The 25,579-nt window shown below is 46.5% G+C and overlaps 1 protein-coding gene across 1 annotated transcript in view; it reads left to right on the top strand.

The window, feature by feature from the left end:
* Positions 1–25,579, top strand: part of Myof (myoferlin) — a 151,727-nt gene that overhangs the window by 115,763 nt on the left and 10,385 nt on the right. Inside the window, exons 37-48 of the mRNA XM_032891850.1 lie at positions 1,267–1,432; positions 4,362–4,438; positions 8,307–8,318; positions 10,561–10,659; positions 12,156–12,281; positions 13,767–13,922; positions 14,448–14,539; positions 18,862–19,032; positions 19,590–19,738; positions 21,523–21,662; positions 23,627–23,715; positions 23,802–23,897. Of these exons, the coding sequence (XP_032747741.1) occupies positions 1,267–1,432; positions 4,362–4,438; positions 8,307–8,318; positions 10,561–10,659; positions 12,156–12,281; positions 13,767–13,922; positions 14,448–14,539; positions 18,862–19,032; positions 19,590–19,738; positions 21,523–21,662; positions 23,627–23,715; positions 23,802–23,897 (1,373 nt within the window). The remainder of the gene's footprint in view (positions 1–1,266; positions 1,433–4,361; positions 4,439–8,306; positions 8,319–10,560; positions 10,660–12,155; positions 12,282–13,766; positions 13,923–14,447; positions 14,540–18,861; positions 19,033–19,589; positions 19,739–21,522; positions 21,663–23,626; positions 23,716–23,801; positions 23,898–25,579) is intronic.

Consider the following 25,579-nt stretch of genomic DNA (forward strand, 5'->3'; position numbering starts at 1 on the left):
CTGTCGGTTTGCATCTGAGACAGTTGAGGCTCATTTATCCGAGAAAGGAGAGACGGCTTGCCTGGCCTCATAGCAAGTGTGCATCCTTCCGTGCTTGGGGGCCATGGTCTAGTTTCACCTACAACTCCAGCCCAGTGATACAACTTCAGCTACAACTCCTTTCTTCGCTTTGGAAGAAATGAAAAGGTCAAGTAATGTGTACAGAAGGACCCAGCAAGCGAGTAGCCAGAGCTTGGACTGGGGTCCTTCCATTTCATGATTCTGCAGATGAGAAGCCATATGGACACGTAGAAGCAGAATCCCTAATTAGTTACCGCTAAGAAACTGCCCATCCTCATCCACTCCCCCCACCTCTTCCCACTTCTAGTATAGAACCTAGCTGTGGTCAGCAGACGTGAGAGGAGGCACTGTGGAGCGGCCCATCCTCTCCTCCAGTGCAAAGCCAGCGACAGACACTAACCTAAACCACAGTCAAGCTTCCAGGCCAGCCCATGTTCTCCAATCAGGGCAGTGTCTTCAAGGCCAAGAGCACTGAAGGCAAAATGAACATCCCAGTTTGACTTTGAGCTTCTAGCACAGAAGAAATCCCACCTTACTACTCCCCTTGAAGGATCATTTGCAGCTCTGCTATTCCGCTTAAGCCCTGGCTAGTAAATGACCAAAGTTCTACCTGCTGCATGAACTTTCCTATTTGCCTCTGGAGAAGGATCCTCCAAATTCAGGGGATGCTACTCCCACATCAGCAGCAGGATGGAGGCCTTCAGCCTCCAGCAAGTGGCTATTGAGCATTTATGGAATGTAATCAATTCGTCTAAATGTTGGCAAGATCCAGGGACCAAAATGATCTTGTCCCTTGAAATTCTTCCTCAGGAAGAAGATTGTGGGAGGGGGATGGGCTCAGTGACAAAAATCTCACTCTACATCATGCCTGCCAACAGAGTCTAAGCGCTTCACACATGGATCCCACAACTCTACTATTAATGATGAGGTGACCTGGCACACAGGGTTAGAAAAGTTCCCTGAGGCCATGCACCCTGTGACAGCAGAGGTAGGATTTGACCTTCCTGAGCTGAACAAGGATGCTATAAGCTCTGAGCCAATTACCAAGCACCTCAGACACTGAAATACCTAAGGAAGGTCCCCCCTGGGTTGTACTTAATGGGCAAAAAGAATCTGGGCTGGTCCACCCTTTGGGGGAACTGACTGGCAAAGCTGCTCCTATCAGATCTGGAAAAGAAAAAGGACATCTGTTTTTGTGATCCCTAGTTCTTGCCCAAGGAAGAATTGTACATGCCGCCACTGGTGATCAAGGTCATTGATCACAGGCAGTTCGGGCGGAAGCCTGTGGTCGGCCAATGCACCATTGACCACCTGGACCGCTTTCGGTGTGATCCATATGCAGGAAAGGAGGACATTGTACCGCAACTAAAAGGTAAGTCTGTAGGCAAGTCCATATGTTACGGTTAGCTTTGGTTAGGCCTGGTCTGACTGAATCTTCACAAACAATATTCTAGATGCTACAGAAAAAGGAAGGTCCAATTTACAGTATACTAGGTAATTCTTCCAGGGAAATACTGATAATCAGTGGTGCAGCCAGCCCGGACTCTTGAGGTACTTTGAGGGGCAGAATCCAGTGCTTAAGAGGCCACCCTCTGGCATGCCTTCGTCCTGCATAAACACAGGATGTCCTTTGAGGTAATGTTGCCTGCCACATGATGACCTTTCCTATTTGCCTTTGAAGAAAAGTTCTCGAAATTCAGAGGATGCTGTTTCCACATCAGCAACAGGGGTGGAGACCTTCAGCCTCCAACAAGTGGTTAATGAGCATTCATAGAATGTCGTTCACCGATCTAAGTGCTGGGGAGATCAAGGGACCAAACCAATCTTGCCCTCAAAATGCAAGAGGCCAGCAAGAACATGAGGAAGTGTAGGTCAGTGGTCTGAATACATTGGTGTAGAGATTCAGGGCTTCCTATGTGTGGAGACAGATCCCATCCATGAGCCTCAAAAGGAGATGTTTCCTTTTAAATGGCAGGGGTGTTTTGGTTTGGGTTGTTGTTTTGTTTTGTTGGGGTTTTTTGTTTTGTTTTGTTTTGTTCTTGGTTTTGTTTTTGTTCGTTTGTTTGCTTTGTTTGTTTTTTTTTTTTTTTTATAGTACAGAATGGCCTTGGAGTCTGCTTCCTCCTACTTCTCCCTTTTAAATGCTAGGTTTGCTTTTCCTGACAGCTCTAAGGAGGAGATTGCAGTACCAAGTTAAGTGTCTATGGGCCCACTCCATCCATGTTTAACGAAGATGTTGTGAGGTCATTTGAAAGGCATTCCATTGTTACACATACAGGAAAACATTAAATGATTTACCTTAGATCATATAGTCATTGTGTAAGGATAGGGCAGGCTATAATATTTATCTTAGAGTCTATAATTAATAGCTGGTGATACAGTGTTTTGCTCATTCCCATTCAATAGACACTTGTTTTTCACTTACTTAACATTGTGCTAAGGCTCGAGGCTCAGACTTTAGTGTTCAAGAACCCAGACAGTTTGGCTTCATGAGGTTAGACCTCAGGAAGGACTAGAAAGTTCTATTCACTTATTACTGAAGATTCTATTCAAGCTATCAAGATTGAAACGGATATCTTCTGTTTGAGCAGGTAAGCCACAAGCCAGTCCTGGTTAAACCACCAGAAGGCGTGGTATTGATATTAACATAGACTCTAAAACCTATCTACAAGATGAAGAAAAGAAACCAGGCCCAGGCAGTGTTTTCTGTCCTGTCCCTCAGACTTAGATTACTGGAGGATAGTAAGGATAGAGGAGAACTGTCCCTTAGGAATAAATTTGCATGTGGAGGTATTCATGCATCCTTGTCCATCTGGCCCTTGAGTCCCGTGTGACTGAAGTGGCCTGCAGTTGCAGATGAGCTTATCTTGGAAGTTTCTAAGCAACTCAGCTATTTGAGGGTGTGGGGTAAATGCAAAACTCAGCTTTAAAACAACCAGTATACCCTAGATGCTCAGTAAATGCCAGCTTCCTTCTTCTACCTGAACTGTTTCTCTGACACTTATTGAGTACCTACTCTTCCCTGGACTCTGGGGTGAGTGATAATGAAGAAACTAGAGTCCGACAGACCTAGGCTATGAACTTACTTCCATCCAGGGCTTAACCTGAAGCAAATGGCCTTGTAGCTTTGGTCTATGTTTTTATCTTTAAAATGGAGAGTATAGCACATTAAGGATCATCAAAAGACCCAGTGAGATCATATAAACAAAGTGCTTACTTAGCCCAATAGGTAAAGATAGTAGATAAGCCTCACCCCAAAAGTAGCTTCCTCGCCAGCCTTCGTGTCTTACATGTCCAATGTCGGGGTGAGTTACGGGAAGGTCTTTGGACTTGGTGGAGTTTGTTCTGTCTGGGTTCTGACCTAGGATCTCTTAGGATATCAATTTTTAAAAAATGATGCTCCTGAGACCCCACCCCTGCATCAGGCTCGACCTTGGCCCCCAACTTAAACTGGAATAAACCAGGTCACTCCATAGCCCATTCCCAAGCAATTGCTGATTCTCCAAAGTCCAGAGTTGCGTACATCTGGGAAACTGCATGTAAGACGAGGGCATGGGCCTTCTACCGCTGCATGCCATGGGAGAGCAAGCGCTGCTTAGACAACAGCAGCTTCAGACTGCTGAAGAGATTCACCCTGCTTTCTCCTCTCCTCTCTTCTCCCCTCCCCTTCCCTTCTCTCTCTAATCACCTTCTCTATCCCGTCTTCCTCCACTCGTCTTCTGTGTTTCTCTATCTCATTTCCCAAGAAAATGAGGCTCTTTTAGATTCACTGTCTCCATGCCTATTTCCTACATGATCAACATGACCTTTTAAAGTGTGCGAGTGTGTGAGTGTGTGTGTGTGTGTGTGTGTGTGTGTGTGTGTGTGTGTGTGTGTGTGTATTTATGTGGCAGGTAGAGGGCCACTTGCAGGAATCAAGTCTCTCCTTCTTCGCCTGTGTAGGCTGAGCGAATCAAGCTCAGGTCAGCAGGCATGGCCTCTAGCACCTTTACCTGAAGAGCCGTCTCTCTGGTCTTCAACACAATTCTTTTCCAAGTACTCGTTATGCGTAGGAACTGATTTAACTACCCCAAACCAAGAAACATGGGCCACATGGTCCCCAATGTCTAAAACCCTATCCTACTTGAGACTGTGGCAAGTGGTTGGGTCATTTTCCACACTCAGGTGTAGTCCTCCATTGAAAAGTTCCACCCAGGTTAACTCTCATCCATCCTGTGGCTGCTGACCTTGACCGTGGGAGAGAACGTTCTCCAGTTTGTTCTTCTAAGTGTCCCGGATTATGAAGCTCTTTTGCCTTGCAGCTTCCCTTATGTCTGCACCCCCATGCCGGGATGTCGTTATTGAAATAGAAGACACCAAACCATTGCTGGCTTCTAAGGTAGGTTGTATCCCAGATGTCTGAGCGATTGGTGAACTCCAACAGCCGTTCAAGGCCATTAAAACACTGCTCATCAAACCAACGTACAAGGACTGAGTAGACACAAGACCCAAACCGTGTATTCATCCACAGTTAGCATTGAAATTGTAGCAACCAGGGTTTCCTAAGTTTTCCATTTATATTTCTCAGGTGAAAAGACCTGAGAAATCTTTACACAATCTCGGGTATATAGGTATATAAAATAAGGTGTACAAATCAAACATATACCAATAACTAGTTACAAAGCATTTTATGAATAATTCTTTGCTAGATATAGTTTTACCATTTGTCTAAAACAAAATCAAACTTGCATTCTAATGAGATTTAAATCAGAAACTCCAAGAGAAATCTTTAAGCGATCAAACACTCTAACATAATGCAGTCGATCCGAAGATATACTAACCTGATACTTACATGGTAAAGAATGACGGTGGACGGGGCTGGGGATTTAGCTCAGCGGTAGAGCGCTTACCTAGGAAGCGCAAGGCCCTGGGTTCGGTCGCCAGCTCCGAAAAAAAAGAACAAAAAAAAAAAAAAAAAAAAAAGAATAAAGGTGGAAAAAATAGCATTTTTATTTTCCATAATTAAACCATTGTGTTCCTATGAGAGCAGAAAACTCGATATGTTTGATTACTGCAGTCTGTAGCATACACTAGACCCAGATCTGAGCTGAGGTGTTTCGGGTGGTGTTCGCTGGTGTTGTGTGGTGTGACTACATGCATAGTGCAAAAGTGCATGAGTTGTGGGTTCGAAACCAAGGCTACAATGGAGTTGCATGGTCAGTATGGGTGAGCCCCTTTCTAGGTGTCCTAGCAAATCATTGACTGCGCTTTAATGCTGCACTTGGATTCATTACACACCTTATTCTTAGTTAATTTTTACCTGTTGCACATTCAGGAACCTTTCATTATTGTCACTCGTTCTGTAACCACACACACACACACACACACACACACACACACACACACACACACACACACTGTGCTACCTACACATTCAGGTACACAGCCCCAACTGAGGTCATAACCTACAATTTAAAAAGCTACTGAGAACCAATCAGGAGGAGGTCCAAGTGATCCGTTAAAAGTTTCTAGAGAAAATCGAAACATTGCATCAATCCGAACATGCATGTCAAAATTTTTGCCTGCGTTAGGCAGGCTTGTCGTAGTTTGAAATGACCTTATTTATCAGTATAAAGAACACCCTGGGTTTTCATATTCACTGTGGAAGAAGTTCGTGGGAATCCTTACTCGGGACCCAGTCTGAAAACCATCCAGCCACCTCTTCAGAAAGGAAGAAGAAAGTTCCAACCCGGAGAAAAGAAAACACCAAATAGCTTACTGTTTCTCTTGGCATTTGCGGTAAACTTTCACAGCATGTTTTAATATGCAAACTGACTGGAACATTCACATGATTGCATTTTAATGTGTTATGTCCATAAACGGTACCTCTTTAAAAAACCACTTCTTCCCCACTGCATTAAACTCACTCACAATTGGACCATGTTAAATGTGGGCTCCACAGCCAGCACTGGATTGCTGTGTGTTTGAGTCTACTGTGTGGCAATTCTGCATGGTCCTAGATGACAATATCAAATTCCCAAGCCCATAGGGCAACATGACTATGTTCATTTATTGAAAATAACCCCAATTAGTCTCAATAAGACAGTAGTTACCTAAGGAGAAGTTATGTATGATAAACCTAAGGTTTTTTTTCATGGTGATTTTTACAATTACTCTGGGAAAAGGCAATGTAAGATCCTACTCGATAACATGCCTAACAGTCCTTCCTGTGTGTCTTCTGTATACTCGGTCATCCCCCATACTACTGGGAAACAAGGGAAATAATTCAGTACGACTACTTTCTTGACAGTGCTGGAGCTAAACCACTCTAGCAGCACACTATGAAGGTCCGTGGGTATCAGCTTTTAACCGGGAGGAGTAGCAGGTCTGAAGAGGATAATGTCAAGTCATTCCCACCACACTATAAATGACTATAATCATCTTGCTCCCCTCATGCCCAGTTGGGGTACACTGTATCAACAAGAAAAGGTGGGGTCTCCTCTAAAGTCTCAAGTCCCTCAGTCAGGGCAGACATTGCATCTCTCTATAAAGTCCAATGAGCGAGGTGGAACTTCGGAAGAACCAATGGCAAGCTTACTAACGTCCGTGATTACATGTATCACGTGTACATGTAATGTGCACGTGTGACCGCTAACTTGATTTAGACTTCTTAATCTGGATAAACCGAATGAGTCCACACACTAACTGCTGTTGCTGAGGGCTGGAGGCCGAGTCTTTCCATGATGGCGTCACGGTCTGTGATGTCTGTGGGAACTCGTAACGAATGAGCTATCCGAAGAAAAGCAGGAGATGAGGAAATGGAGCGGGTTGGTCAAGGGCCAGGCAGACAGCATGAACACTCTTCATGGCCGTCTCAACAGTTACCTTCCAATTCCAGTGCTTAAGCAGTATGTCAACAGCACTCAGCAAAATGGCTTCTCCAAGGACAGTGCATGTATGTATACAATGTGACCCACAAAGCTGCATGGGACTGGGGCAGCTTGGTCTAAGGGCTTGAATTCCTCTGGGTTCTGCTAGTAGATTTTGGAGTGAAAGATGATATTTAGATGAATAATGTCATTTTAAGCCAAAGGGAAGACTGGCCCGGGGCCATGTAGTACTTTGAATTGAATTTTCAAGTTCATTTATTAGAATGAAAAAAAAAAAAAGTCAACGAGTTGCTGTCCTTCCTTTTCCACAGGGGATGGTGAGCAATCACGCATGAAGGAATCCTCCCGGGCCAACCCTGAGATTTAAAGTCAGAAACTTGTCTTGAATACTCTTTAAACATGGCCTGTTCCTTTCCCTAAATCAGTTCTTTATAACTGAAAGTAAGCATGGAGAAACAGACTAAAATATCAGAGTCCAAAACCATTGAGAATATCAAAAGATTTTTTTTTAAAATTCCTCTCTCCAAAATCTCACTTAAACTGCTATTCCTTAACCCTAATCTTGCTTTGCTTGAATGGAGTTAACCGAAGAATTAATCGTCTTTTCTCTCCGCCTCCTTTGGCTGTTCTGTTACAACAAGGGTCAGTCTGGATAGAAATACCGAGGACCTGAAGAAGCCGCGTGGCACTCCACAGAGCAGCCTCAGAAGTGCTGTAGGGAGAGATTGGTTTTTCAGAAAGGGGCACTGTGTTCTCAAACTAGCCCTGGGGTTAGCTTACCGGAGTCCCAGGAAAAAGCTCAAACACCAGCAAACTCCTAGACAGTCCCTGGACACCAGGAGAGGCAAATCCTCCATGCAGACATCCTTGTATTAGAAAAGTCTTCTACCAGTATTTAAGTGGCACTCTTACATAGGCATGGGGGAAATACAGGAAAGATACTAACATGATGACCTGCAGCCGTGCACGATTTGTGACAGGAGAGTTCTTGAAGGGATTAGAACATGGTAGTGTGGGAGCTACATGGAATGAGAGGTTGTGGATGGGAAGATGAGTGGCTTCCTCACAGCCCTCCTGAGCACCCACTGTGTTAGGTGATCACAGTGTAGTCCAACCCCACTAAAAACCCAAGCCATTCAAGTGCTGTGTTAAATTCTTTGGTGTGTTTTCAGAGAAGAAATCTAAGAAATGTTGAGCAATTAAGAGGATTTTTAGCTAGAACAATTAGACAATCTGTTAAATGTTGGTAATAACTGTGCAGGAAAATAATGTTTCTTCTTCTCTTTCTCTCCAAACCCAATGTTCATGGGATCCTAAACCAAATATCCATGTGACTCATATGTACGATGTATCCTGCTACTGACCTCACATGCATAGCTGTCAGAAAAGGTAACTATTGTATATATGTTTGCGCGTCTAAGATTTATGGGGTGAGGGACACTGATCTGGAGTAGAGTTTGTCTTCTGCATGTGCAAGGTTCTTGGTCCAATTTTCAGTATTTGTGTTTCCTCCTATAATTGGAGTGTAATGTTTTTTTCCTAACTCTAAGGATGTATTGATGATCTGCAAAGGACATTTAATTCATTATAACTGTGTGCACATGCACGTGTGCATGCACACACACATAAACATATGAATGCATGCACCCACTTGTATGCATGCATATAAATTTAAAGACATATTCAAAGATACACATGTGTGTGAGCTTTCAATTATACACATGCATCTATAAATCTTGCCCCCATGCACAAATGAGAAACAACCTTTTTTTGTTTTTAATTATTTCATCTGTACATGTGTGTATATGTGGGAGTATGCACACATATGTGCAGGTACTTGTAGTGACCAGAAGAGCGTATCAGATTCCCTGGAGTTGGCGTTCAAGTTGTGTGGGTGCTGGGGGTTGACCTCTGATGGTCTGGAAGAGCAACAGTTGCTCTCAGTGTCTGAGCCATGTCTCCAACCCGAAACGGCCTTTCTTATGAATTGTTCCTCTCCGTCCTACAGAACAGGAGGCTTGCAAGAGGTGATGCTTAGTTTTGAGAGCATCACTTTCTAAGGCAGATTAGGAAAAGCAGTAAGTGAGTGTCATGCAGATATGTCCCTGTTATAAACCAGGGTGGAGGGTGGGTGTGGTACCTCACACCTGTAATCATAGGAGACTGAGGCAGGAGGATGATTAGTTTGAGGCAAGCTTGAATTATATATCAAGATCCTGTGCAGAAAGGGAGGAAGGAAGAAAGGGAGGGAGGTAGGGAGGGAGTAAGGAAGGAAAGGAAAAAAGGGAAAGAAGGAAGAGAAGGAGAGAAATAGAAAAGGAGAAACTGTGAGGAACTATGCAGGCACTGGCCTACGAGTGCCTCATTTATTATCTCTTCTGCCTGACCAAGAACCGCTCATCAAAACAAGAGGTTCACGGCTCTGGCTATGAAGTCACCTGGGGATTTATGCGACCATAATGAATACCCAGTGTGCAGCACACACTGACTGAGTCAGAATCTGAGGGATGGGCTTGGAGCCACTCGTGTACATGAACCGCAATCCCCGCTACCTGTCAAGGTTCCAGAGTCCTTTCTCTTAGTGATCTCTGATTTCCAAATCAGCTCTAGAGGCAGATGGAGGCACTGAGGCTTAGCACTGGAGAGGGACTTGCCCGAGGCCCTGTGGCTTATACCATAATGGGCCAGAACTAGAGCCAGTTTACCTAACTCTTGAGAGATCTGTACTGTTGCTAGAAGAGCTAAGGAGATGAGATCATAGAAAGCATACGCTAGAAGTGCCATTCTAATTGATTATGGATACCAATATTAACAGTAAAGAAACGAATGGAGACAAATTAATAGATCTTATGTATCAGGTCTAAGAAAAATACATAATATGGATGTGGGCATTGAAGCAGACACATTTCATCTGGGGCTGGGAAGATAGTCCAATGGGTGAAGCTCACCAGCTCAGGGACTGGAGTTCTCTCTCCAGAATTCACATGAAAATGTTGAGTGTTGTTGTGACACACGCTTGTATTCTAGCATTGGGAAAACGGAGACAGAAGGATGACTGTGTTTGCTGGTCAGCAAGTCTAACCCAAACAGTGAGCCCCAGGCACTAAGAGACCCTGTTTCACAGCAGGTGAACAGCATTCGTGCGGTGTCACCTGAGGTCGTTCTCTGGCCGCCACATACACTCCTACATCGGTGTACTCCTCTACACACAGGCATCTACACACACACACACACACACACACACACACACACACACACACAAACACACAGACACACAGACACACACACACACACACCACAGACCACACACACACTATACACACACACACCACAGAGACCACTCACACACACACACACACACACACACACACACACACACACACACACACACACGCACACACGCACACACACACACACACACATCCATGCCATTGGTTGAGGTCTCCTGCTTCTGAGCAGAGTTGTAGATGTGCTGCCCCCACCCCCACCCCCGTGCACATAAACAGAGTAAGATAACCTCAGAGCGGTTGGTGGCCTTCCCTCCCTCATTTGTTCCATAGCAGTTTTTCTGTAAAATATCAGAAATCCAGACTGTCAATAAAATGTCTTTTCCATTTGGACGCGTCTTTAGGAGGAAGAAATCGTTGACTGGTGGAGTAAATTTTATGCTTCCTCGGGGGAGCATGAAAAATGTGGACAGTATATTCAGAAAGGCTATTCCAAACTCAAGGTACTTGGACCTATGTTCTTATGGGTGGGGAAAAGCCAGTTCCAGCATGCCTTAGGCCCTAGGTTTTACAAGGCCTCCTGGTGGATGGCGATGGAGAGGGGCCAAGCGTGCCTCTGCTCTCTTTGGAGAGCCCTCTTGCAACAGGTTTGGCAAGCACCAGGGATTGAGGAAAGTTGCTGAGTTATGGTTGCGTGACTGCCACTTTGGGGCTTGGGGGCATCTGGCAGAGGGCTGGGAATGGGTTAGTGCTGTACTAATTGGGCCAACCATTATCCAGAGTTGTTTGGCTCAGGGAGACCCAGAAGTCACTTTGCCCTTTGACGAACAAAAGATGTCAACGTGCTTAATTTTGTCTTCCAAACAGCGATCAGTTTTGCTAAATTAAAAGTTGATTCTATTACATGTAAGCCTCGTCACATCGTGGCCATGGGGCATGTGTGTGCAGGAGTAAGCAGTGGGGCTGACCAGGGGTGGCTATCTGGATTATTCTCTTCATGTTCTGAGTTTCCCAGTTCTTCGTTCAGTTGCTAACTCAGTCAGCTACCAATCCAAAGTAGAACCAGGTAGAGGAGAAAAATGAAATTAAATGGGAAACATGTAGCTATTAAAGATCCTCTATCAAAGCAGGATCTATGTTCTCGCTTCTGGTGGCATAACGTATTTGTGTAAGGAATGCCAGCACGTTAGAGATCACATGATGAGACTGGGGTGAGGAGACAGGCTTACGCTCCTTCTTCCTCCTCTCCCATCCATCTTTCTCTCTTGTCCAACTTCCTTTCAAAACCAAGGTATAATTTATGCCCCATAAGGTGATCCTCTCACAAAGCTTTGGTGTTGTACACATCCGTGTAGAGCAGCACCACAGCAAGGGGAAGGGCATTTCACACAGAGCAAGCTCCTCTGTGCTCCTGTCAAGCCAACCCTCCATGAACTGCACCCCTCTGGTGCACAGCTCATCTGATAGCTACCATGGTACTCTAATAGCTTCCCCTGCTCGTGAGCTCCAGATACCTAAACTCATACCATATTCATTCTGCATTTGACTTCTTTGGTCCCAAAAGAGTCTGTTTTTAAGACTTGTCATGTTGTTGTGGGTAGCACAAATTTGTTTATTCTTGCTGAGTAGAACTGGTTCAGCCTAGGTTTGGGGGTGGGTTACGCTCACACCCTATCTCATCTCCCTCCCCTCTCTCCCCTTCTTTCCTCTCTCCTCTCCACGGTTTGTAGACGCCTTCTCCCAACACTGGACAGTCTTGAGCACATGCACATGCTCTTGTTTCTCTTTGGTAAATTCCTAGAAACACCATTTCTGGATCCTAGGATAGTTGGATATTTAACGCCCTAAAGGAAGTGTGACATTTTTTCCAAGTGGCTGTTTTAGGCTGCACCCATGAGGGTCCCGGGAGTTCTGTCTCTCCTCTTGGGGCTCAGTCCTCTGGGCTGGAGACTCCACCTCTGTTTTAAGGAGAAACTGAGAGTCTGCTGATGGTTTTCAGATCTATGACTGTGAACTGGAGGACGTAGCCGACTTTGAAGGCCTGACAGATTTCTCAGATACCTTCAAGTTGTACAGAGGCAAGTCCGATGAGAATGAAGATCCGTCCGTGGTAGGAGAGTTTAAAGTGAGTAAAGTGTGTGTGTGTGTGTGTGTGTGTGTGTGTGTGTGTGTGTGTGTGTCCTGTTTAAAATCCATCTTCTTTTTCTTTTGTTGATCTCTGATGAAAGAAAGCTGATGTCTGCAACTGGACGTGTCCTCTGCAGGAAGGAAAATGCCCAGGGGAGCCAGGGTATTGCTTTTCCCTGCTTGGGCCAGTGAAACTCGAATCCTCCAGGGTCAAACCTTCCTAAGATCTCCTTCCTCCTCTGTTCTTCTGCCCTGCTGAGGTTTTAGCAGAATCACTGTGGCAAATTCCCAGGTCAAGATCTTCACCACCTTTTTGCTTCCAAGCTGTGTCTCCTCACCGTAACCAAATTTGATCCTCTATCTGAAAGGCTTAAACACATCTTGCATTTCACAGCTCAGGTCTCAGCTCCTTCTGAAGTTGAGATGGCCTTTCACAAGCGATGGGTCCCTCCCACACACGGAAGAACCACTCCCAAGTCCCAAACACACCTTGCAAGTCCTCTGGATGGATGCGCGGAGCCTTGGGTCAGGCTACTCTTCCTTCCCTGAGTGCCCTTCCTTGCCTCTCTGTAGTCTGACAAAACCCTGCTCCTGCCCTAAGACAGCTCAAATGTCAGTGTTTGTCAAGCATCCCCTGGTTGCTTTGGGCAGCATGACTCACCCATGCTCTGGGCTCCCGCAGGCCTGGGTTCACCCCCTGTCAGGTTTGATTGCTGCTTCTCCTCCCAAGCACACTTGGCAGGGCCAGGGCACCTAACACTGCCTCTTCCTAATCCTTTGCCAATAGCAGACATGGCTAATGGATCAGGGGATTACACCCAACACAGGGTCTCAAATCCTCCCCACCCCAACCTCCCACTAAGCCCACAATAGGGTATAGAGTCAAGCTAATCTAGCCTCTTATGCCACACTTGATTTTGGGGTGCTCCACACCCAGTATTCAGTGGGTGCTGGCTTCATGACATGTTCCTGAATGCAGCTGGGCAGAATAAAGGCCCAAACATCCTAATCCCAACTTCAGTTCCTTTCCCTATACTGTTAAGCTGGTTTCAGGACAAAGTGTGCAGTCTTTTTAGCTGAGACCTGAAGCAGAGCATGGATTTTCCTGGGAGTGGGGTGCAGGCAGGCAGGCAGACGCAGCAGTGAAATCACCTCAGGACTTATTCCAGTCTCCAAAAATAATCTCAACTCTTTACCTCGTTTTGCCACCACCTCCCCCGACACTGACCAATCACCTCCACTTCCCGCCCAGGTTATCAGTCACTTTCTATTGTGCCCTCTTCTGAAATGATGGCTACAGATTGCTGGCATGTTCCCTACAGGAATCCCACAAGAGCCGATACGTTTTGTGTCTTCCACAAAGACAGCTCCGCATCACCCAACCGTGTGAGATATAGGGTGCACATTTCCCAGGCACCTTCTACCCAGTAGCCAGGGCCCTTGAAGTCATCAGTACATGTCTCTCTCTCTCTCTTTCTCCCAGGGCTCCTTCCGAATCTACCCCTTGCCGGATGACCCCAGTGTGCCGGCCCCTCCCAGGCAGTTTCGGGAACTGCCTGACAGTGTCCCGCAGGAATGCACGGTTAGGATTTACATTGTTCAAGGCTTACAGCTCCAGCCCCAGGACAACAATGGCCTGGTAAGAGTTTGGGTGTGGGGCCTTCTCCTGTAGCAGGATAATTACAGTCCTCAGCCGCGGTAATTGTCACCTTCTTTCTCTCTGGGCGTCTGTTATCTCACAAGGAGAAAGATACTCTATCAAAACAATGTGAACAGAAGGATTGTCCCCATGGGGATTTACCCGAGAGCTTTGGCTGGGGTGTGGGGGGGTGGTGTGCTAGGGCTCTCTAGTTCATCCTTCTCCTGTTACTGATGTGACCCAGGACAAGATTTGCTCCAGTCACAGGACCAGCATGAACAGAGTCAGGTCGTCCCTACCTCCATCCCACCCCAGCTTTTCACCCACACAGCAGCTTCGAAGGCACGCTGGCCCACTGCCACCCAAAGGACAACCTTGCACTGAACTCATCTTAGGCCCTCAGGTCCCCCAGCGGCCACTTTTGTCATCAGTTGGGAGTATAGAAGCCAAGTCAAGTCTATCCCCGAAATTGACTTCAGTTTGCACCCGGGATGACATAACATCTCACCTGTCTTGTCCCCACAGTGTGATCCTTACATAAAAATAACCCTGGGCAAAAAAGTAATTGAAGACAGAGACCATTACATTCCCAACACTATCAACCCAGTGTTCGGCAGGTAACGTACAGTTCAAAGCCTTCCTTCTTCATGAAATGTGCCTGCGCCGTTCAAGGTCCTAATACCCCCTGGTACATACAGATACCTTTGTCTGGGAAATAGGAAGGAGGACTGGAAGGTCCCACGAGGAAGAAAAGTCACAAGATGGTTTTCTCTGAGTCAAGAGCTGTTCCAAGTCCTTGGGGAATGGAAGCAAGACCCCAGGCAGGATTGAGTTTGTGGAGGGGCTCAGCTGCTATAAAATCCTGTTTGCACATACAGGGGATAATGCGGTCTCTGTTTACCGAACTGTTACAGGTCTCTCTCCTTTTGATGTAGTAAAGATTTCACTGAGGGAGAATGCCAAGTGACAAGACAAATATTCTGTTTTATGGGTCTTTAGTGTCTCCCAAGAGCCTTGACACAGCATTGTTTCCTTCATGGTTACAGCCTTGACTTGCTTCTGGTCTGGAATATGTATATTTTTAAAGCATTTTTATTCATTGTCACTTGCGAACACGGGTGTGCGCGTGGCGGTCAGAGACAATTTGGTTCTCTCCTGCTATCATGTGGTTCCCAGGGACCGAGCGCAGGTTGTCAGGCTTGACCGCAGCAGCCTTTACCCATGCGTGAATCGTGTTATATAAATCTTATCAGAGCTGTTTCTAGTTACCAACGTGATTACTAAGTAAAGCCAGCCGTACTCAGCTGTGAGCACCTTCCATATCTTATAATATCTGCCGAGCATTCAGAGTGAGCAGGTCCTGCCTCTGGGGGGCCATTTTGCAGAAGACATCTCAGAAATCTCCCAGAACAGGAACAGAAACTGAGGCCTCAAGAGAGTGGGTGCCTAGCATCCTTCTGACCATAGGCAGAGGCCGTGATCCCAAGCCATAGATAGCAGTGTCTGCGTGGCTTCAGCACCGTATTCTGCTCTGTCAAGGGTTTCGTCTGATTTTCTTCTGTGTTAGACTCACTAGCCAAGCATCACTAGGAGGGACACGGGGCCTCACATCTCTGTCAACAAGCTGTAAGCCAAGTGATTGACACAGACGAGGTATACATCCATGACATGACCACTCTGAGGTTTTTCCAAACTCGCAGCAGTACTTCATGTGCATGGCAAAACCACCATCTAGAGGAAAATGTTCTTTGTGGGAAAACATTTGAGGAAGGGCTGGGGGGCTGGATTCTGTGGATGAAGGCTGGGCAAGCAGGAGGACCTGAGTTTGGATCCCCAACCCTTCTAGCTGTAAGGTAAGATAGAGGGCAGAGGGTACAGGACGTGGCCAGATGATTCCGACAATCCAAATTCCAGATGCAGCAGTGTACATCTACGACCCCAGCACTCCCACAGCCAGATGGGAGGCAAAGCCAGAAGAACCGTCTAGAAACTTTATAGCCAGCCAGCCTGGAATATGCAGTACAGAGCAGAACAGGAGAGATCCTGCCTCAAAAGGGCAGGAGGCAAGAACTGACTCCCCAAAATTGTCCTCTGACCTTAACCCGCAAGCTGTTTCACACATCTGTCCTCCTCCTCACCACAAAGTCAATAATTAAATATATTCATTCTTAACTTCTTAAAAAGGTAGCAAATGACAAAGAAAGACATTATGGTCTCTACATGCACAGACAAGTGCACCAGTGTGCACATATGTATATGTGCACATATGTGCACATACACACACGTAAGCACAAAAGGGGAAGTGGTGTTATTCTCTCAAAATGTTGCCAAGTGGGACTGCCCCTGACATGCTCATTACTTTATGCCTTATGTTTATTCCTCTGTCTTTCTCTGCTTCTCTGTGTGTCTGTGTGTCACTCATGCAGGCTTATACACACACGCACACACGCACGCACGCATACACGCAGGCTCAAATCTTGGTCATTCAGTTTTAAGTTCGAAAAAGCCATTCCTATAGGCAGGAACATGCATGTACAAAGGACCACCCAGTTGGCCCCTAGCATGTTTGCACACATGCACACACATGCACACACTCAGACACCTGAATGCGAAAACCCTCTATGCTACAGAGCCCTAGGCCCAGTGCAGGGCCCAGGGAGGGGAAGTAATCCTCTGGCAGAGCAATGTGATCATTTTCCCTTTCTTCCGCTGATCCAGCCCCAAGGTCTAGACAGGAAAAGGCACGCAGGGCAGGAAGGAGGGCTCCATGTGAGGGAGACCGGGAAGCAGGCAGAGCCAGCTTTGAAGGGAGAAAGGCGGCCCTGTCTGAATGGCTTGTTTCAGAGGTGCCAAGCACAAGCTTAATTAAGTGGCAGGAAAAGCCTTGCTCAGAGCCACGCTGGGAGGAAGTGATGCTGTCAGGCTCAGCGAGGCCAGTGGCTGTCTAGAGGGATCACAGACTTCCGCCAGCCCATCAGAGTGGCTCCAGGCCGGGACCTCAGTCTTGGGAAGTGGCTTGCTTCTCAGCAGAGAGACCCTGAGGCAGGGCTTGAGGAAGAAGCCAAGTTTCCTGCATTCTTGGCCTTTGTTCATCTTGGCGTCTCTAGAACACGTCCAAGTCCTGAATATCGTCCTTTGACCTCCATCGATGCTCCGTGCTACCCATGTTCATCCATGCATCATCCACACAATAATAACAAACTTTAAAACCCTTTAAAATAATAACTGATGCCTCAAGGGAGGAAAAGTATTCCTTAATCAGACCAAAGCACCCAACGTACTAGGAGTCAGTTTGGTTGGTTCGTTGGCTTTTTGTTTTTCCTTGACACCGGATGTCACAGTGCAGTCCAGGTCCTTCTACAGCTTATATAGACCAAGCTGGCATCATATTTGCAGCAACCCTCTTCACCTCTGGAGTGTAGCAATTAGAGGAGCGCACCACCATGCCTAGCCAGTTTTTTTTGTTGTTGTTCTTGTTCCTGTTATGTCTGAGACAGGGTCTTTCTCCATAGCCCTACTGTCCTGCCACTCACTCCGTAGAGCAGACTGGCCTTCAGCTCACAGAGGTCCACCTGCCTCTGCCTCCCACCTGCTGGCACTAAAAGCATATGCTACAATACCCAGCTCTTTTCTTTTTTAGTTAAATAAGTATGTGCAGGGGTGCTGGTGCTGCATGTATGTCTGTATACTGTGTGCACACCCGGTGCCCTCACTGGCCACGATGCTTTGTGTGTAACTGGGACACAAGTACCCCTTTCCCTGCCTCAAGAGTAGCTGTTGCATCTAGGGAGGTTTCAGAGATTGGTACAGGAGACATCCGGGAAGCTTTCTTCCAGAGCGCCATTAGCCACTCATCCCCGGCTCACCTGACTTTAAAAAGCCTGTCCTCACACCAGAGTGCAACAAGAAAAGGAGGAGCCCAGGGCAGGAGAGAGTTCCCAGTTTTTCTGTCAGCAGAATAAACTGAGCACCTGGAATGAGAGGGATCTACAGGAACAATGCAAATACCAAAGCTAAGCCCCGCCTGTCTGCCGCTGACGCGTGTACCTCCCCATCGCCGGGACCACACAGTTCACCCACCAACAAAATGGCTGCCAGACCATTTCCTTGTATCTCAGAGGAATTTACATTTTAATGTAGGTTCCATCCATAGACGAGTTTTGAGAACCGAATGAAGTCTGTGGCAGGCCAGATGTCTGGCAGGGCCCGTGCATGGCATACTGTACAAGCTCATGCCTGTCCCTGCACCCTTCCAGAGGGATGTCATTGTTTCCAGGGACAGGGCCTCTGATGAGCAGAGTAAGAAAGGGGTACAGAAAAATGACTGCAAATAAAGGTGCCTTATTGATCTTCCTGGAGTGAGGAGAAAGGCATCCCAGGTGATAATATTAAAATTAGCAATATCATGTATTATTGTTATAGTACTAAGTTTTAATCAATACACTTACTGATTGGTTTCTCAACATTTCTTCATTGGCTGTTAGAATGAAATAGGTGATATGGGTTTTAAAAGATTGATTTATTTGTTACATATTATATATGTATTACATACATATAATATTACAGATGGTTGTGAGCCACCATGTGGTTGCTTGGGAATTGAACTCAGGACCTCTGGAAGAGCAGCCAGTGCTCTTAACCACTGAGCCATCTCTCCAGCCTGTGATATGCATTGTTCTGATCATTTCACAGAGAAGAAAACAGAACGGAAGGGCTAAATAAGTGGCATAGCTGGGGTTTGAACACAGGTATTCACCGTGCCTGTCTCCTTCATTCCCTTGTCGTCTTGTTACTCGCGTCTACTGTTTATCACGCTCCCCGCCCACACAGCTGTCTTCCCCCAACATCACCAATGCCTGGCAACTCTTTGTTCGAGTCTTGGTTTCTGGAGCAGCCAAGAAGGCCACTGATCTTTCTGTGTGTGCGTTCCTTTACTTAGAATGTATGAACTGAGCTGCTACTTACCTCAAGAGAAAGACCTGAAGATCTCTGTCTATGACTACGACACCTTCACCCGAGATGAGAAGGTGGGAGAGACAACCATTGACCTGGAGAACCGCTTCCTGTCCCGGTTCGGGTCTCACTGCGGCATCCCTGAGCAGTACTGTGTGTAAGTTGCTTCTCCGTGAGTGGAGGTGGTCTGCTGTCCCTGAGGCTCAGACCTGGGGACGCTGTGGGGCTCTGCCTCCCTCAGTGTACCATGGCTCATTTGGTCCACCCAGTGTCATGTTTGACAGGATTGTCTGGGAACAAATCAGGGCAAGAACACTGCCTCATGTATACCGTAGTCTGTTGAAAGGGTGGTGCCTGGAACAGTGCAGTGCCCTGTGTGTAACACAAGTGTTAGTGATCAGAGAAACAGTCTCCTCTTGTTCTTGAACTCCTGGGATTAGCAGGTGTTATAGCAGGGACTCTCTAGCCTTTAGGAATAGGGATTGATTCATAACTACCAAATCACACACACACACACACACACACACACACACACACACACACACACAGACATAGACATGATAAGTTGCCTGAAGACAGTCTGTGTGTTTCACACCTCGGAGATAGGTGACTGGGAGGCGAGGTGGGTAGACACGTCCCGCCCCAGTTAGACAGGTGTGCTCGGACACGTGTGCATTGGTGTGGAGCCTCATGCACCTCTGGTGTCGTCCACAGTTCTGGAGTGAACACCTGGCGAGATCAGCTGAGACCGACACAGTTGCTTCAAAACGTAGCCAGATTCAAAGGCTTCCCGCCACCAGTCCTTTCTGAAGATGGAAGCAGGATCCAGTACGGAGGAAGAGACTACCATCTGGATGAGTTTGGTGAGCACAAAGCCGGGGAACTGTAAGCACAATATAATAGCCCATTTCTGTGCTGCATTTGGAGCACCTCGATGCCAAGGCAGCACCTCGATGCTTTGCTGTGAGACCGTATGTCCATCCTTACCGAAACAAAGACCTCAGGAGGGGAGAGAGTTGTCTGTCCATCAGCTGTCCCAGTGGACACATTTTCTTATCTGTCTGGCATTCGTTTCACCTGCTCTTTTCAGACCACAGTCATTTGAACTTTAACTGTATAAAGTTCTAATAATTGGCCATTTTTTGTGTGTATCGCATAATTAGCTCAAATTTGTTCCAGTGGCAGTGAAAGAAATTCTATCCCGAAGAGACTCCCTCATAATTAGCAATGGTGGTGCACACCTTTAGTCCCGGCACTGAAGAGACAAAGACAAGCAGATCTCTGAGTTTGAGGCCAGCCTGGTCTACAGTGAGTTCCAGGACAGCCAGGACTATACACAGAAACCTTAAATCAAAAACAAAAACTAAAACTAAAAACAAAACCATGAGACAGAGAGAGAAGGGGGCGGGGGGACTCATATGAGCCCTCATATCTGAGAAGCCACGGGGATGCTCCTATGGTCTCAAGCGCAAGCCTACGGTCCTGCCCCTTCATTCATGACACATCTATCCTACACATACCCAGTTAGCCGCACTGGGAGAGCGGTAGGAATTTGCATCCTAGTATATGAACGATGGGATGCCCCTATGGTCTCTGGGAAAGAGAAGGGGTGGGGCTCCCAAAGAGTCATGGTAGGTCTGGCCTTCAAAGATGCATGGGGAATCTGAGTAAAGACGTGGGAATGAAAGTGGCTCCTGATCTTCAACTTGATTCTTGACATTGTAAGAAACATGGTTCATTCTTTCTGCTTTGAAGACAGTGTCGTCGACCTCAGGGCTGACTAGATGCTCAGTGAGCTGTCGATGCTACGGTTCATGTATAAAGTTGCGAAAGCAGAGGAGGATAAATGAAAAAGCATGAAGTCATCACCGTCTGGTGGTGAAAAGTGACCCCAAAATTATCAGACAGCCCCCAAAATCTATGTTTGTCACGGTGACTATTCAGTTGATTCCAAATTTAGCAACCAGAAAGACTTTGTCCCGGGAGAGATGTCTGGGCACTGGGGGGAGCCATGTTTTTAAATGCTACGGTGGTGCTTGCTACTGCGAGAGATGAACTTTCAATTCTCGGGGGCTTGTTCTGCTTTAGAAGCTTGGGGTGATGGTCTGCCTGAGCAAGTGCACCATGCAGTGGGGTGCTGTCCTCTCATAGCCCTGACATTCATTCTTCAGCACACTCAGCTAGGCTTTTATCTTCCTCCACACCCAGAAGAGAAAGGCTCAGATTGGATCCTGTGCAGAGGGCTGAGTCCCGAGTCCCAGGGTGATACTCATGTCATTCTAGCTGCATTATCTTCCGGTTGGACTTGGTCATGTAGCCACATCTGACTAGTCACAAGGGAGGCTAGGAAAGAAGATGTTGTGAGCCTGTACTACAGAAGTAAATGCAGCCTACGCTCACCCAATTCCAGCATATTCTGGTCTGCTATTGGCAGGCTACAAGGTGGCCATGAGCTTCAGTATGGAAGACCCATAGTCCAGAGCAGTTGTCTTTTTAGCCCTTCGCAAGTCCACACTGACCCTGTACGTACTGGCGATGCTCGCCCATTTGTACAAAGTTTGGGATGACATGCTGCAAGCTGCTGAGAGCCGTCTGGCTGCGTCATTCCCGATTGTCTCTCCTATGCCAATGCCATTTTGCATTCCAGAGGCCAACAAAATCCTGCACCAGCACCTTGGAGCCCCCGAAGAGCGTCTTGCCCTCCATATTCTCAGGACTCAGGGCCTGGTCCCTGAGCACGTGGAGACAAGGACTTTGCACAGCACCTTCCAGCCCAATATTTCCCAGGTAAAAAAGGGAAGCCCCAAGCCCACTCCTCAAACACAGCACCAGTCACTGATGCGCCTGCCTCTTGAAACATGTCCGAGTGCTTTTAGATGCACAAGAAACAGAAACTCAAACTAGCTCCATGCAAAAGGAACCTGTTATGCAGCTGTTAAGGGAGTCTCAGAAAATACTGATTACCTGAGATTCAGAGTAAAAAGCCAGGGTCTCCCCTTGTCTTTGTCTTTGTTTCTATTCCTGGTCCTAGTCCATCTTTCTTGCTGTTATTATTTCTCTATGAGTCCGAGGATGGCAGAGAGCTCCTGAGTATTCAATTCTGTTGTGTATACCGGGGAATTGGTTGTCCCAGTGTGGCCCAGTTGTCTACCAATGGAGCAGCCAGCTGTTAGCAGAACAGCTGAGCTTGGCCTGGCTTGAGGCAGAGAAGCCGTGTGAGTGTAGAGAGCCAAGGAAGCTCGAGCACAGTGCACAAACAATAGGTCAAAGGGCATGATGATGGGGTGGAGTCAACTCTGAGAAAATGGGGCCCAGTTCTACAATGAATGAGAATGGAAAGTGAGCGGCCTTAATGACATTGTAGAGAAGGAAAGCAAGACACATTAAATGACAAATTAATCCCTGTGGAAGCTTGGTCCGTGTCCAGACTGCCCACAAAGGTCTGGGGTGAGGCCAAGAGTGTGGCTTTTAATACACACCTCGAGGGACTCTGATATGAGTAGGTAGGAACTCACACTTCAACAAATATTAATCTACTAGAAGCAAATACCATCAGTACCTGCTATAAGACTATAAAGTACTTATTCAGAAGTGGCCACGGCTTGTAGGTAATTTTTGTCACAGCTCGCCTTTACCTTGTGCTACATTTCAATTTCTTCTTGTTCCTATCCCTTCTTCTTTCTACTCAAAGCCTATTCATCCTCCTCTCTTTCCTCCCACCCATCAATCATAGATGGAGTCTCAAGAGCTGACAAAGTAAGGAAGATTTCTCCCCGAGAAGGTACCAGCCAGCCTTTGCTTCTGCCTGCAGTCTGTGGCTTAATCTTAGGAGACGCCTGGATGCTTAGTGTCCTGCGGTTTGCCTGATGTATAGTAGAGGCCCAAGCCTAGAGATCAGTTGGAATAGAGTCAGCCTCATAGTAAAATATATTCCCTTTCAAGGGTTCCAGGTAATTCATCCTGATCGCAACGCATTAGGAAGCCAATCCAGTGGTTTCCTTGGCAAACTTCTCAAAGACCAGTCTATGTTTGTCTAAAGGCAGAGTCCACACGAGATCCAAAAATAGAGTAGAGGCTATAAATTGATTTGAATGGTAGGATAGTGGGTTTTTTTTTTTTTTTTTACTGGCATCCATAACCTGTCTGGAAGAACATTCCAGTGAAGTAGACAGGCTGAGTCCGTACTAGTCAAAGATCAGAGCAGGGCCTCCTCAAGATGACTGCACAAGTGTCAGTCCAGTCCCCACTCTCCCTCTCATGTGAGCTTCTGCTGGGGTGGTGACATTGCCTACACAGGGAATCCTCACTGTTTTAGCTCTCCTCACAGAACTGTGTTGTTTTTCTTTTATAAAGCCAATTGCTATTTTGTTTCTCTGATTTCTTTTAAGCACTTGAGGTAAGTGGGAAATCTGATGGGGTAGAGACTGTACTGGGTACACAATTTGACAGTGGATAGAATGGGGCACGAGGGGTAAGGGGACCAATTTTAAGTCAGAGAGAGAGGGAGGGACAGAGAGAGACAGGGAGAGACAGAGACAGTTTGCACTAGCAGTTGGGTTAGTAATAGGAACACCCTCCTTTGATTAATGAAGGCCATTTTAGACCAGGATACAAATGGCTGAATGCAGCTCTTGGGTGAGAATGGAAAGTGAGTGGCCTTAATGACATTGTAGACAAGCCGCCAAGAAAAAGGAAAAGCGTGGTTTCTCCCATACGTGATTCCAGCCTTCTTTCCTTTGTGTGTGGTTTAGGGAAAACTTCAGATGTGGGTGGACGTCTTCCCCAAGAGTTTAGGACCACCAGGTCCCCCTTTCAACATCACTCCCAGGAAAGCCAAGACGTGAGTAGACCTAACACCATGCTTCCCTGCAGGGGGATTCGGTCCAGGAGCAGAAGAGGCAGACTTTTAAAATGTGCGTGTTTCAGGTACTATCTGCGTGTCATCATCTGGAATACCAAGGACGTTATCTTGGATGAGAAGAGCATCACTGGGGAGGACATGAGCGACATCTACGTCAAAGGGTGAGGATAGAAGACAGAGACTCCCCACACAGGGGACAAAGCAGACCTCCTCTTCCCGCAGTTGGCAGTGTCCGAGGTGCCCACCGATGCTCTCGGTTACCGGAAGCTACTGTTTACAGTGCGATCTGTTTATGGGGTGCCAGGAAAGCTAAACGCCGATAGGGCAGTAGAGAAAAGAGGAAGTCATCCAGATTGTGCTTATTATAACTCTGTTATGAGCAGAGTTTTCCCTGACACTCCTCGGCCATGTAATTCTTTTCCTCTATGATATTACAGACATCTAACACCAAAAGCCCAGTAAAGCTCTCAGACTTTCCTTCCTGTACATTGTATCAACACTTGCCAATGCTTGTGAAAAGTGGGGTATACGGACAGGCTTGTAAAAGAAATAACGCATCCCGCCCCCACATCTGCTGAGCGTCGCTATTCAATATATCAAACTTATTATCTCCTTGGATAATTCAATTCCAGGTGGTTTGTGTGTGGATGTTAGTTTCTATTATGCTGTGATCATAGATTCATGGATGCAAAGAATGGTCCTGCATAGGGGCTCAACTACATAGCCAGAACTGTACAGTGTTAGAATCCTGGCACCTTCCACGCTGGTTAGGGGAAGTCAGGCGCTCACTGTTAGTCATCTGTTCAGTGGAGATAATGACAGTACTTCTTCCTGGAGATAACCAGCAGAGTCCACCACCCCAGGCATGTGGACTAGCACTTGGCAGCTGGTGTGCATTACGTGGGTGTTAGAATTATTGCGATTCCACACGGGCCAAGTTCGTCCTTAATATACAGAAGAAGATAAGGCATGTTGAAATGTAATGTGTTCGTCAGCGAGAACAAAGTCTCCCCCTGATCCCTAGCGAACCTCAATCAAGACGTAGTTACAGACGCAATGACTATCATTTAGACTCACTGTAAGCTTCATCAAGTTCTTCATTATTATTTGTCGTTTCGGGACATCATTACCATTCCCCAAGGAAAACTAATCCCGGCTAATTATAGCTGTGCATATTTATTTGACTGCTATAAGAATTTTTTTTTTCAAATCAAGGGAAACAACCTCAAGCTGTGACGGGCTGAGAGAAAACTAATACAAGAAGAAAACTTGTAACTTGTAACTTGTAGAGCTGCAATTACAATCTGAATCCAGAGGCTGCGAGCATAGCTCGGAGGCTGAAAGCTTACCTTGCTTGAGGATCTGGGGTGTGGTTAGTTGCTTATTAGTTTCTCTTTTAGATAGGACCTTATACAGTCTGGGCTAGCCTCAAACTCCCCATGTAGCCAGGGATGGCTTTGAACTTCTGATACCTCCTGCCTTTACCTCCCAAGTATTAGGATTAAAAGTTCAGGCCACCATGATATTCTGGGATTTTAAGCGCGCTAGACGAATACTGTACCAACAGAACAACATCTTCAATCCCTAGGAATCAGGGTTTTGTTCTCCAGAGAGGGAGAGGGAAAAGGAGAGAGGAACAGTTCTCAACACAGCATCTGAAAAGGTGAATGAGGTAAAAGTACAGTGTCTAGCATGACACATGTTAGTGTTACCTATGAAGTGATACATGCTCACACACAAGCACGTGTAGCTCAAGGTACCGAGAGATCTTGGGTCAGGTGATGGTGAGGTTTTAGGGCTGGGCCAAGAGGTCAAGTTACCAGGTTCATATTCAAGTTAGCGA

The sequence above is a fragment of the Rattus rattus genome, chromosome 2 (genome assembly GCF_011064425.1).
Source record: "Rattus rattus isolate New Zealand chromosome 2, Rrattus_CSIRO_v1, whole genome shotgun sequence".
Taxonomy (NCBI): domain Eukaryota; kingdom Metazoa; phylum Chordata; class Mammalia; order Rodentia; family Muridae; genus Rattus; species Rattus rattus.